The sequence below is a fragment of the Leptodactylus fuscus genome, chromosome 7 (genome assembly GCF_031893055.1).
Source record: "Leptodactylus fuscus isolate aLepFus1 chromosome 7, aLepFus1.hap2, whole genome shotgun sequence".
In the NCBI taxonomy this organism is placed as follows: domain Eukaryota; kingdom Metazoa; phylum Chordata; class Amphibia; order Anura; family Leptodactylidae; genus Leptodactylus; species Leptodactylus fuscus.
This window is the reverse complement of record NC_134271.1, coordinates 15,961,757-15,975,871: the sequence shown is the minus strand read 5'-3', so window position 1 is coordinate 15,975,871 and position 14,115 is coordinate 15,961,757. Positions and strand designations below refer to the sequence as shown.

The 14,115-nt window shown below is 35.3% G+C and overlaps 1 protein-coding gene across 1 annotated transcript in view; it reads right to left on the bottom strand.

Annotated features, from left to right (window-relative positions):
* The window catches only part of ALX4 (ALX homeobox 4), a 53,749-nt gene extending 40,292 nt beyond the window's left edge, over nt 1-13,457 (bottom strand). Inside the window, exon 1 of the mRNA XM_075281203.1 lies at nt 12,950-13,457. Coding sequence (XP_075137304.1) covers nt 12,950-13,349 — 400 coding nt within the window. The 5' untranslated portion in view covers nt 13,350-13,457. The remainder of the gene's footprint in view (nt 1-12,949) is intronic.
* Between the last annotated feature and the right edge of the window lie 658 nt (nt 13,458-14,115).

Genomic DNA, 14,115 nt, shown 5'->3' with positions numbered 1-14,115 from the left:
ATCTATAGTATCTCCTATCTATCTATCTATCTATCTATCTATCTATCTATCTATCTATCTATCTATCTATCTATCTATCTCTCTCTCTCTCTATCTATCTATCTATCTATCTATCTATCTATCTATCTATCGCCTATCTATCTATCTATCTATCTCCTATCTATCTATCTATCTATCTATCTATCTATCTATCTATCTATAGTATCTCCTATCTATCTATCTATCTATCTATCTCCTATCTATCTATCTATCTATCTATCTATCTATCTATCTATCTATCTCCTATCTATCTATCTATCTATCTATCTATCTCCTATCTATCTATCTATCTATCTATCTATCTATCTATCTATAGTATCTCCTATCTATCTATCTCCTATCTATCTATCTATCTATCTATCTATCTATCTATCTCCTATCTATCTATCTATCTATCTATCTATCTATCTATCTATCTATAGTATCTCCTATCTATCTATCTATCTATCTATCTATCTATCTATCTATCTATCTATCTATCTATAGTATCTCCTATCTATCTATCTATCTATCTATCTATCTATCTATCTATCTATCTATCTCCTATCTATCTATCTATCTATCTATCTATCTCCTATCTATCTATCTATCTCCTATCTATCTATCTCCTATCTATCTATCTATCTATCTATCTATCTATCTATCTATCTATCTCCTATCTATCTATCTATCTATCTATAGTATCTCCTATCTATCTATCTATCTCCTATCTATCTATCTATCTATCTATCTATCTCCTATCTATCTATCTATCTATCTATCTATCTATCTATCTATCTATCTATCTATCTCCTATCTATCTATCTATCTATCTATCTATCTATCTATCTATAGTATCTCCTATCTATCTATCTCCTATCTATCTATCTATCTATCTATCTATCTATCTATCTATCTATCCCGTATCTATCATCTATCTATCACTTCCATACCTGGAGCAGTCGGGTCCTTTACATGGATCTTTGCCTTTTGCAGCAGGTTTCCATTTTGGCTAATAAAAGGGGGACTTCATTGGACCCCTCCTGCAATATTACATCCATATGTCCAAGTAGGTAATATGAAAGGGTCTGTGTACATCAGGTAACCCTTTAAGGCCCAGGGGCTGAGGCCTACTGTAGGTGGAAGGCGACTATTCTGCGGTGTATGTAGCGCCCGCTCTGATTGTCTCATCATCTCTTTAATAACCTTCATGTTACATATCAAAGATTGCAGAATCTAGAGGAGCGGCGGTAAGAGCTATGACCATGGAGTCAGGGTATATGACGTATATAGTATATATAAAACTATATATCGTACATGTGGTCAGGGTATATGATATACTAGATATATACTGTGTACATGTAGTTGGGGTGTGCGAGGTACACAGTATATATAATACATGTAGTCGGAGTGTGTGATACACACAGTGTACACAATACACATCACAGCTGCTGTAGAACATCATAATAAACACTTCAGCTAACATAGGACATCCTAGTACTCACCTCAGTCAGTCCTGAGCACTTTTTATTGACAGGAAGCTGCAATGTTATTATTAGGATGTTCTGCAGCAGCTGAGGTCTGTATTATTACAGCAGGTGAAATGTGAATTATAATGTTCTGCTGCAAAGGTGTGTAGTATGATGTTCTGCAGCAGTGGAGGTGTGTGTTATTTGGTGCCCCGAAGCAGCTGAGATTCTATGATGTTCTGCAGCAGCTGAGGTCCTATATCTATTAAGATCTGTACTATGATGTTCTGCAGCAGCTGAGGTCCTATATCTATTAAGATCTGTACGATGATGTTCTGCAGCAGCCGAGGTCCTATATCTATTAAGATCTGTACTGTGATGTTCTGCAGCAGCCGAGGTCCTATATCTATTAAGATCTGTACTGTGAGGTTCTGCAGCAGCTGAGGTCCTATATCTATTTAGATCTGTACTATGATGTTCTGCAGCAGCCGAGGTCCTATATCTATTAAGATCTGTACGATGATGTTCTGCAGCAGCTGAGGTCCTATATCTATTAAGATCTGTACGATGATGTTCTGCAGCAGCCGAGGTCCTATATCTATTAAGATCTGTACGATGATGTTCTGCAGCAGCCGAGGTCCTATATCTATTAAGATCTGTACTATGATGTTCTACAGCAGCCGAGGTCCTATATCTATTAAGATCTGTACTATGATGTTCTGCAGCAGCCGAGGTCCTATATCTATTAAGATCTGTACTATGAGGTTCTGCAGCAGCTGAGGTCCTATATCTATTAAGATCTGTACTATGAGGTTCTGCAGCAGCCGAGGTCCTATATCTATTAAGATCTGTACTATGAGGTTCTGCAGCAGCCGAGGTCCTATATCTATTAAGATCTGTACTATGAGGTTCTGCAGCAGCCGAGGTCCTATATCTATTAAGATCTGTACTGTGATGTTCTGCAGCAGCCGAGGTCCTATATCTATTAAGATCTGTACTATGATGTTCTGCAGCAGCCGAGGTCCTATATCTATTAAGATCTGTACTATGAGGTTCTGCAGCAGCCGAGGTCCTATATCTATTAAGATCTGTACTGTGAGGTTCTGCAGCAGCCGAGGTCCTATATCTATTAAGATCTGTACTATGAGGTTCTGCAGCAGCTGAGGTCCTATATCTATTAAGATCTGTACTGTGAGGTTCTGCAGCAGCCGAGGTCCTATATCTATTAAGATCTGTACTATGAGGTTCTGCAGCAGCTGAGGTCCTATATCTATTAAGATCTGTACTATGATGTTCTGCAGCAGCTGAGGTCCTATATCTATTAAGATCTGTACTATGAGGTTCTGCAGCAGCTGAGGTCCTATATCTATTAAGATCTGTACTATGAGGTTCTGCAGCAGCTAAGGTATATACTCCAAGTTTCTGCCAAAGTCCTTATGACTGAAGGCCCATTTATTTAAGGAGACCTGAACCTCTTTAAGTCAATCAGTCTTGGGTACAGGAGAAGAAACGTCTTGTGAAAGTGATCTGTGGCAGCGTCTCCTACAGGAGGAGATAAGCAGCGCCTCAGTACCGCCGCTCATCTCCGCATACCCATCAGGTTCTGACATCGGAATGTGATGTTTATACAAATGTGATTTACTGAACTGTCAACAGAAAATTCCGCCTGTCATGTATTTCATATATATTTAATGTAGAATTTACAATATACCTAAATATTTGTATATGAAACATGTGGACGTTACAATGTATCATCATATTTACATCTGTTACGAGGAAACATACTTTGTTCTGGAATGTCCATATGATACAATGTAATGAGATATGATACAAACGTATCACATCTATATCATATGATATCTGGTGATCGCCAGATGGAAGACGATTTTAGGAAAAAAAAACTTCTTTTATTGTTATTTTTAAATTTTCAAAGCCAATGACTCGGCAAAGTTTTTGAAATTCTTGCTTCGCCTACCTCCGTGTCCTAAACTCCACCTCTCTCTAAGCCACCATTTTTTTTTACGTAAATTTTTACGCAATTTATTTTTTTACATAAAAATTTTCATTTTGAATTTTCAAACTTTTTGAAATATTTGCCACAATTTCCCTAGAAATACCCACAGATTTTTTTTTTTTTACCGTTACAAAATAATTCCATTTTTAATTTTGAAAAAAACCTAATTTGATTGACCATTGCAAGATTTTTTAAATTTTTTTTAAAACTTTTAGAAATTATTGGATTACTGGACACCGTTTGTCATCGCATTCTAAATTCCATTTTTATTTAGTCCCCCCAAATTTTTAGGGCTACAAAAAAATTCTTATAATTTTTTTAAAATTTCTAAGTCTCATCATCAGTTCCATTGTAAAACCTCTGCCATGTTCTGGGTGTTCCCGTGAATTTGATTCTGATTTTTTTTTAATGGTTTGCCCCGCTGAGTACAACATGCTCCAGTACATTAGGGAAGGGGGTGGCGGGAGCCCTCTTATGCAGATTTACATTATGCATGGTTTGAATCGTGCCTGAACGATACAACCCTAATGTCATCTTTATGTATACCTTGTGTGCGCCCATATGGAATACATATCTCCCCATGGTAGTCACATACAGATGTACGCAGGATTTTGGCCAGGTGGTTTGCAATGCAAAAACTTGTGAGATTAAAGTTTATGATCTTCAAATCCTTCTGTTTGATGCGAACAATTACAATTACAGCAATGCTGTAAAGACTCCGAAGGATCCGCACTGGAAAGGCGACTTATATATTATATATATTACCAAATACTTATCAGAAAGTATAACCAGGAACTACAGGCCGGCTGAAGAGGAGAGGGCTGGACATATCGTTGGTACAACCTGGGCAGCTGCACAGGGGCCCGGAGGTCAGGGGGGCCCGATCACCTTACCAGCAGATTTATACTATCTATTAGATTGCAGGTCAATGTCTAAAATAAGGAACATCATGGAAGATAAATAAGGGGAGAAATAAGAGGGGTGCTCTAGGCTGAGATACTGGAAAACAAGGGGTCTCCTAGCTGATCTTGTCAGGGGCTCAAGGTAATGTAGTAAAAACATATCATGTCATGATAGTAAGCTCTTGTGTCCAGAATCTTTACATCAACCATTGTATAATATTACAGATAGATAGAAAGAGAAAAGGATAGATAGATTATAGATAGATAGATAGATAGATAGATAGATAGATAGATAGATACAGGATAGATCAATATAGATCATAGTTATTGTAGATAGATATGTGAGATATATAGATAGATAAATAGATCGATAGATAGATGAGATAGATAGATAGGAGATAGATAGATAGATAGATAGATAGATAGATAGCAAAGTAGATATATAGTAGATAGATAGATAGATAGATAGATAGAAAACAAAGTAGATATATAGTAGATAGATAGATAGATAGATAGATAGATAGATAGATAGATAGATCAATATAGATCATAGTTATTGTAGATAGATATGTGATATATAGATAGATAAATAGATCGATAGATAGATGATAGATAGATGATAGATAGATAGATAGATAGATAGATAGATAGATAGATAGATAGATAGATAGATAGATAGATAGATAGATAGATACTTTTACATTTACATGGGGCAGGATAAACCTTTCCATTATGTTACTAATAATATTCGGCTCTTTCACCCCTCGATGTCTGAACATTTCAATGCCTTTTATGTGATTACAAGAAACGTAACATTTACATCTGTAGTAAAAGACGGGAAAAGTTTCTTTGACATTCTAGAACATTAGTTTTATGTTAAAAAAAAAAAAAAAAAAAAAAGATATAAAATAATAAAATAGGGAAGCAAAAATAACTCAAAAACACTCCAGAATCTCAGCTCTAAAACTTGCATTATTTACTTATTGAAAAATATCTGAAAAATTATTCAAAAATAAAGGTAGAAAAAGAAAGTTTTCTCTGAATTACAGAATTGTGAACTGAATTAGTGATATTTTTGGTTCTCGGGTTCTTTGGATATTTCTAGTGTTGACACAATGTGTGTGATTTATGGTGATGTAATGAATACTTCATGTGATGGGCTCAGTCACCAGAATGAAATATAATGGCTTACGTAAAATCGTGGCCTCCAACCTGTGGCTCCAGATGTTACAAAACTACAACTCTCAGCAGGACACGACCGCCGCCGCCAACAGCTGGAGAGCCACAAGTCAGAGACCCCTCATCTACATCGCCATATAGCCCCAAACCAAAACAAACCCAAAGCACAAAGTCATATCTATCAGCTTTATAAGGCAACATTTAGGATTTTACTTTAACTTTTACTTCTACGTTTGAAACTTTGAAATTCTAATTTTAAAGTGGGAACAAAGTAAAAACTACAATTTCTAAAAAAGTTTTCTCAACTTTTTGAAATTTACATTTCATATACTCCATATGTATATTTGGTATTTTGCCATTTCAAAAATTGAATCAAAATCCATTAAATAAAATATCAAAAATTATAATTTTGGATTTATATATTTTTTTTAATAGTGGTGCGTCAATGTAGACTATTTATTTTTATGGAACTGCCTGAATTTTAGCAGTATGTACAGGGTTAATGCTGCCAGTTTGGGTCCAAAACAATGCATGTAAAAAAATTAATTAATTTAAAAAAATTGATGTAATTTTTGACGCTCGGGTCTAGGCGACCTCAGATTTTGAGCATAAAATAAGGCAGGATTTAGATATCTTTGTGCAATTTTTGGGGGCATTTTTTTCCCCCATAGGCCAGTAGGCAAAGGAAAAGAAAAAAAAAAAGGAATTATTTTTGATTTTTTATTGAATTTTTATTTTTTTTAATTATTTTTTTTTATTGATTTCAACTTAAAAAAAGCCCAAAAAACAAACCCCACTAAAAACTGCAAGTGTAAATTTTGCCTTAGGTCTTCTTTACGCACAAGTTTTTTTTTCCTAGTATTTTTACACGCCTATCTTAGGAATTTTTCATAGCATTTTTTAGGATTGAATCACACATACAGTTTTGATGCAGTTTTTGAGCCAGAAGTCGACCCAGCACAGAAGAGAAATATCAATTCCTTTATATATTGCTCATTCCTTCCACCCATGGCCTCTAGTTCCAAAACTGTATCAAAAACTGTATGTGTGATTCAGGTTTTTGTTACCCGTTTTTGTTTGTTTGTTTTTTACATTTTGAATTTTTTCTGGCGTTTTTAAGTCCTAAAGAGAATCCTATTGAAAAAAAACAAATCCCTCAAAGAACGCCGTACCTCAATTGAATAAGTCAGGAACCAAAATACTTTTTATGTTGTACCTTTTATATTGTTCTATAGACTTTAATGTAACATCTGGTATCAGTATTTCTGGCCCAAAAAAATGTAAAAATTAAATTATAAAAAAATAAAGTTCATGGTATGAACAAAATCTGCGCTGCATATTTCAATCCTAATAAAAAAATCTATTACACAATAAACATCAAATAAATGACCCCTGACCGAGCCCGGTATAAAATTATCCATTTTTTGCAAAATAATAAAAAAAACTAAACTTGCATATTTGAGTAAATCAAATCCCATGGTACGGATTTCTGCCGTCACAATGCAGGACACAGACATAGCGATATTGTATATCATATGGCAGATCGTAAACGATATTATAGGATAATAGACGTGAGCATGGCCTTTGCATTATTACACACAACCCACAGAAATCCTTTGAATTTGTAAATTTTTTCTGTAATTTTGTAAATTTTTGAATATATTAATCTTACTAAATAAATAAAATATTACGATATGGCTGCGGCAGAAAATTTTTGGCAATTTGGAGCAGATTCATCCCAAGGGGATTTTTTGATGCCACCTTTCAGACTTGTTTGGCTTTTTGTGACAAAATGTTGCACGCTGGTTCCTAAATTTGTCGCAATTCAGATCCATATTTGATACATTTCATGTAGTCTCATGCAGTATGCACCAAAATTTTAATGTTTTTTTTATTGGAAATTGGACGTCACTTTTTCAAAAAGGTGCAATGGACACAATTCAATAAAAAAATTGAAGGATGGGCTTAATAATTTAATGAAAAAGTTCAAAAATAGGGAAAAAAATACAGGAAAATTCTGGTGCAGAAGTGATGATAAACCGGCCCCTGAAGCACATTGGCAAGTCTTACCCTATAGAAATGAATAAGAGCCTCCAAGATAAAAAAAAATTACTGAAAAAATCCACAATGTCAAGGCGTTCTTACGTTTATGTTGGCATTGGGACGTGTCCTTGGAGACGCTACATGTACAAGGACATACGTAAGCTAGAAAAACCAAGTAGCGAAACGCAACTTAAAAAAATTGCAGAAAAAAAAACTCCAGCGGAACAGCATCACCTTTTTCATTGACTTTTCTGTGTTTTTTCTTCCCCTATATGAGAAACGCTCGCCATTCACCAGAGAAATTGACAAGCTGAGTTTGTTTTAAAAAGTTTTTTAAAACTTAGCATTTCCTGCGTCTTTTTTTTTCCGTTTTTCTGCAACGTGTGGATGAGATTAAACAAAATCTCATTCACTTACCTGCTACTGTAAAATACAGTTTTTTTTTCCCATTGCATTTCAACAACAGCCAAAAACTCAAACGTAACGTGAGGGCCTTAGTCTAGAGGATGAAAAATTTTGTGATACAAATTCTTGATTCAATTCCAATTCCAATAATAAAAAAAAATCTAAAAATTTATTTGGTGGTTAAAGTCAACATAGACTGGTCAAGCTGAGGTTATCTCTGGTTATACAACCCCTAGGGAAGGTCACAAACATAGTTGAAACAATATTACAATATTTTAGAAATTTCAAAAAATAAAATTTGACAAATCTCATTCATTTCTAAGGTTTACAAAAATATCTTCTATTCCAATCGCTTTCCACTAACTCCAATGATTAAACTGATCTGCAAAAAGTTTGGTAACAATAAGAGAATGATGTCAATGGATGTGGAGGAGCTCATCGCTTGTCCGATCCCATTACTTGTAAAAATAAATAAATAAACTAAAAAAATAATAATAAAAAATTCCCTGACCACCACAAGGGCTAAACAAGAACTGAATAATCAATATAACAAAGCTGATTTGTATGAAATAAATCAGATTATAACCACAAATAATGAAAATAGATGCTATAGGAGTCATTTTTCTAACATATTTGTATGTTTTTTACTTTTTTTTCCCCCTTAAAATTGTAATAAGGAAACTTATGTCCTAAAAAGTCCTAAAAAGTGACACATTTATTGCCCCGACCGCCATTAGAAGTCGCCCATAAGTGATGGTGATAATTGTCAGCAGGTCAACAAATCCCATCAAAAAGGAAGGTGTAAAAAAAAGCAATAAAAAAAATCTGCTGAGATTGAAAAACCTTCTAATATTCCTAGAAAATCGAGACCTCATAGTTACTGAGCAAAGGGTCAAGTGGTATTTTAGTTTAATGGAGAATATGGGGGATGGATTTGTATCAAGGTCATTTAATTAACCAGCTGATTTAATTGATATTTTTTACCTTAATTTTTATTATTATGCATATATCTATATATATCTATATCTATATATATATATCTCTATATATATATATATATATATATATATATATATATATATATATATATATATATATATATATATATATATATTTTTTATTTTATTTTTAACTTATGCTTCCAATTCTCTCAGGGAAAAATAATAATTTAATTATAGTAATAATTCTATATTTAAAATGTAATAAAATATTAGACCATTATATCTATTATACTACTAGTGATGTTACTACTACTATTATTACTGCTACAAATAATGGTAATAATAATAATAATAATTAATAATAGTAATAATAATAATAATAATAAATAATATATTGTAATAAATATTACTACAACATAACTGAAAATAGTAATAAAAATAAAATAAAATACATAAATGATTAAATTATAATCAAATATAATAGAATAAATATTACAACTTAACTAAAATAGTAATAAAAATAACCTAAGATGATGATGAGAATAATAATAATAATAATAATAATAATAATAATAATATTTTAAAAATAAAAATAGATAATAACTAAAATAAAATATAAATACCACTTATATCTATATGACATCACCATACTAACCACAAACCTTATCTACAATGTTACATTTTCTTCTCTAACACAATTTAGTTGATGAAAATATCAATATCTGTATATTACCTATTACTTTTTGATATATTTTAATATTTACAAATAAAAATATATTTTAAATAGAAAAATCATTATCACCCATTATTTCAGAAATATAGAAATAGCATAAAATGATAATCTTTTCCTCATTGAAATACCACCTAAATAAAATAAAATCTAAATTTGGAACCAAAAACTTAGCAAAATAAAAAAAAGTTAAAAAGAGAGAGAACTAAATGTATTTTTTGCTCCATTTTCAGCCTGTGCCTGCCCAATGAACCTGTCAATGTCTTCCCTGACTTCTGTGTAATCTATAGGAAGTTTTCTGCAGGGACTGGAGCACATTTTAGCCATATAAAATCTGTCTGATCCAAATCCAGAGGGATAGATAGATTTTTTTTCTTTCTTAGATCGGAAGCAGTTTCCTTGCCCCAATAAATAATGGGGGTGTTTGAAGGACAGATTTAAGGCTCCTCTATCCCTCTTTTTGGATGATGTGAGATTATTTTATGGGAGTCAGTCACAGGCCTATTAATGGGGCAGGGGAGGGCACTAAACACTTACATAGGGGGGGGGCAGATCATTCTTTACAGTATCTTCATGGATAAGAATTGCTGGAATAAAATAAACCTAATTGTCTCCATATGAATCAGTAATAAATCCTAGCTCTGCCACTGACTGCTCACCCCATGTACTGCCTGCACCTTCCACCTGACTGGGCTCCTCATCTCTGACCTTTAGGGGTGAATCCTGGGGGTCTTCACCTCTGACACCCTCACCCCCCTCCCCTTTGACTCTGAATGACTGATAGAAGTCTATACTTTACCCAATAAAACAAATCTATAGTTTCCATTAAATTGTGAACATTCCATTGCTACGAAAAATAATTATTTTGTATCAGTTCTTTTACATCGTCGTACACATTATGCGGTAATTACTTGCGATCCAAATCCCCATGTACAGTACTGACTAGATCTATAGAGATATAAAATGAGAAGACAATCTTGTCTGGATGTGTTTGCCTGTAGCAGGGAATCTCTTGCGCTGGACAGGGCAGTTAGCGCTAATAGAAATCAATAGCGCCGAGCCGGAGCCGCAAATTCCTCCATTGCCCCGTAAATTATAATGTCCCTTTTAAGTTTATGGCTACCAATGTAGTTACTGAAGAGATACAGGCCCCTGGGCCGGCAGAAAGGCAAACCCCGCTTCAGGGTTAGCGCTTCAGTGAATCTGATGGATTGATGGTTAAGGAAAGTTCAGACACAAACCTTTATAGGTGCGATTTTATGGGTTTCATTGATCTGGATCAGTCAAGTGCGAACTGGAGCTTTGCGACTGTTGCAAAACTACAACTATAGGGGATGATGAGAGTTGTAGTTTTGGAATAGATGGGGGTGGGTTAGAGGTTGGAGGTCACTGATGTAGAAGAACCAGTGCATGAGATAGATAGATAGATAGATAGATAGATAGATAGATAGATAGATAGATAGATAGATAGGAGATAGATAGATAGATAGATAGATAGATAGATAGATAGATAGATAGATAGGAGATAGATAGGTGTGTATATATGTCACCATTTACACTTTGACGGATAAATGATCAATAGACATAGATATATAGATAGATGGATGGATGGATAGATAGAGGGATACATAGATAGATAGAGGGATAGATAGATAGACAGATAAATAGATAGATAGATAGATAGATAGATAGATAGATAGATAGATAGATAGGAGATAGATAGGTGTGTATATATGTCACCATTTACACTTTGACGGATAAATGATCAATAGACATAGATATATAGATAGATGGATGGATAGATAGAGGGATACATAGATAGATAGAGGGATAGATAGATAGACAGATAAATAGATAGATAGATAGATAGATAGATAGATAGATAGATAGATAGATGTGTATATATGTCACCATTTACACTTTGACGGATTATTTTGACGGATAAATAATCAATAGACATAGATATATAGATAGATGGATGGATAGATAGAGGGATGGATAGATATGAGATAGATAGAGGGATAGATAGATAGATAGATAGATAGATAAATGTGTGTGTATATATATATATATATATATATATATATATATATATAATGTATCATCTGATCACCTTTTACACTTTATTGACGGATTAGAGTTGATTTGATGGTTAGAAATAAAATATAACGATCTACTCTTGGTCTGCGGCCCAAAAACTCATCCAACTGTACAAAAGGGGAACAGAACTCATTGCCAACATTGTCTGAGCCCCATATACAGGGTCCTGTAGCCCACTGCCCACCAACCATCCGTCAGTCACTTCCCCGCACAGCCATCACCCTCTACAGCCCAGTGACCTTAGTACAGAAGACACAAGCCTCGTCCAGTACAAACACCCCACAGGGTTCTGCTGCTTCAATTACATTTAATCCTCATTAATTTTAAGGACACAATAAGGGACTCTGTAAATGTGTCTAATCCAGGATAAAAGAGCCGTAAAATGAAAGCTGGTGTAAAATTAGTACCCGGGTAACTTGGGCAATTTAGAAGTTCACAGGGGATTAAACTGATATTATTAGACTGAATAAATAATAGCTAAAAATAAAATCCAGTCTCCAGAGCGACCCTCACCACTGGTAATACTAACCGGGGCCATCACTAGGAGGCGACTACAGTAGTCGGATGGACAGGGATCTACATAGATAGAGTTTATGAACACAACTTCCCCTTATACTCTATACAGGCAACTTTTTGCCTTGTACTGACTATCTAAACGGCTTCTTTCATTAGTTTTTCACTCATGGTTGGGAAACAGGCTCTAAGCTTCAGAGCTGAAATCAAGCTGGATTGGAAAGTTGAATTAAAGGTTTATTAGATGCTTAATACAACCAGACAGAAATAATAGATGTGGATATATAAACCCCAGTACATGTATATGCACAATGGCATTTGCAAAAAGATTGCATGAGACCTATCTATCTATCTATCTATCTATCTATCTATCTATCTATCTATCTATCTATCATCTATCTATCTCATATCTATCTATCTATCTATCTATCTATCTCTCTCTCATATCTATCTATCTATTCACCTATCTCATATCTATCTATCTATCTATCCATCCATCTCATACCTATCTATCCACCTATCTATCTAATATCCATCTATCTATCTATCCACCTAACTCCTATCTCTCTCTCTCTCTATCTATCTATCGATCCATGGAATATCTACAAGTGTTCCAGCCTATGCGGGTCTCTTACCGTAGCAAGGAATGAGGGGGTCTCCAGGACTGTCTTGCAGCTTCAGGCTGTCTGTAGGAGACTTGCAGGAACTATTCTGCATGTAGATGTGAGCCTGCTGTTGTGTCTGGCTGTGGTGAGACTGGTACTTGGTGAAGGAGCCCTGGTGTTGCTGTTGCTGTTGTTGCTGTTGCTGATCGCTGGTGTTGCCATCCATAGACTGGCAGTCCTGCTGGAAGGAGCCCCTGGACTTGTCTCCAAAGCCTTGTCCTTTGCTGGCCAGAAAAGCAGGACTAAACTTATCACTGGGCTGGAATGCCCTAAAAGGAGAACTCTGCAGCTCTCTGCCTTGCGTAGTCGGGCTGTAGTAACAATCCATGGCAGTGGCTTCACAATAAGACAAACATGGATCAGCATTCATTCCTAAAATAAAAGGCCCGATGTGTCCTTAATTTTTGGAGGGGCACCAGCTCACTAGGAGTTTCTCCTCCTGCTCCCTCCCCCTCTAGCTCTCCCCTGCTCTCTGGTTTCCTCTTCTCCTGGGTCTTGCTCTCTTTCTTCCCCCCTCTCTGTGTCTTGTCTTCTTCTCCTCTGTCTCCTTCTCAATGCTTTTGCTCTTCCTCTTCCCCTTCTCTCTCCTCCTTCCTCTGAGACCTCCAGAGATTTGCACTTGGTACCTTTCCCCTTGTCCAGATACAAGATGCTCCTCACTGTCTCATCCCCAAACCCAACAATCCTCCTCAGTGCAGCTAATAAGAGGGTGGTGACACGGGGGGGGGAGTGGGGGGGATGGGGGGGGGGGGGTATATGGACCATTAAACTTGCCCCATAAAAAAGCCTTTTAGATAAAAATAAGAAGACACATGACATTAATCTGATTAGGAGGTGAATGTGGGATTGTGTGAGCAGGGTCTGGGGTCTGGACACACTTCATTTGCTATGGCTTCCCACTGTCTAGGAGGAGGAGGATGGAGAGGTGGATGGCTCTTTAAATTAATTGACGCCCCCTCAGATGTTACTATATAACCGGGATGTGCGATTTATTGCGACTCATTAGCGACAATTAAACTAAAGGAGAAACACAAAATAATAACAATGTAACAATTATATTATCGAGAGCTTATTGTGGGGAGGGGGCTGTTTAACCCTGTCAACTTCGTATCCATCTACATGTCTGTCTATCTGTA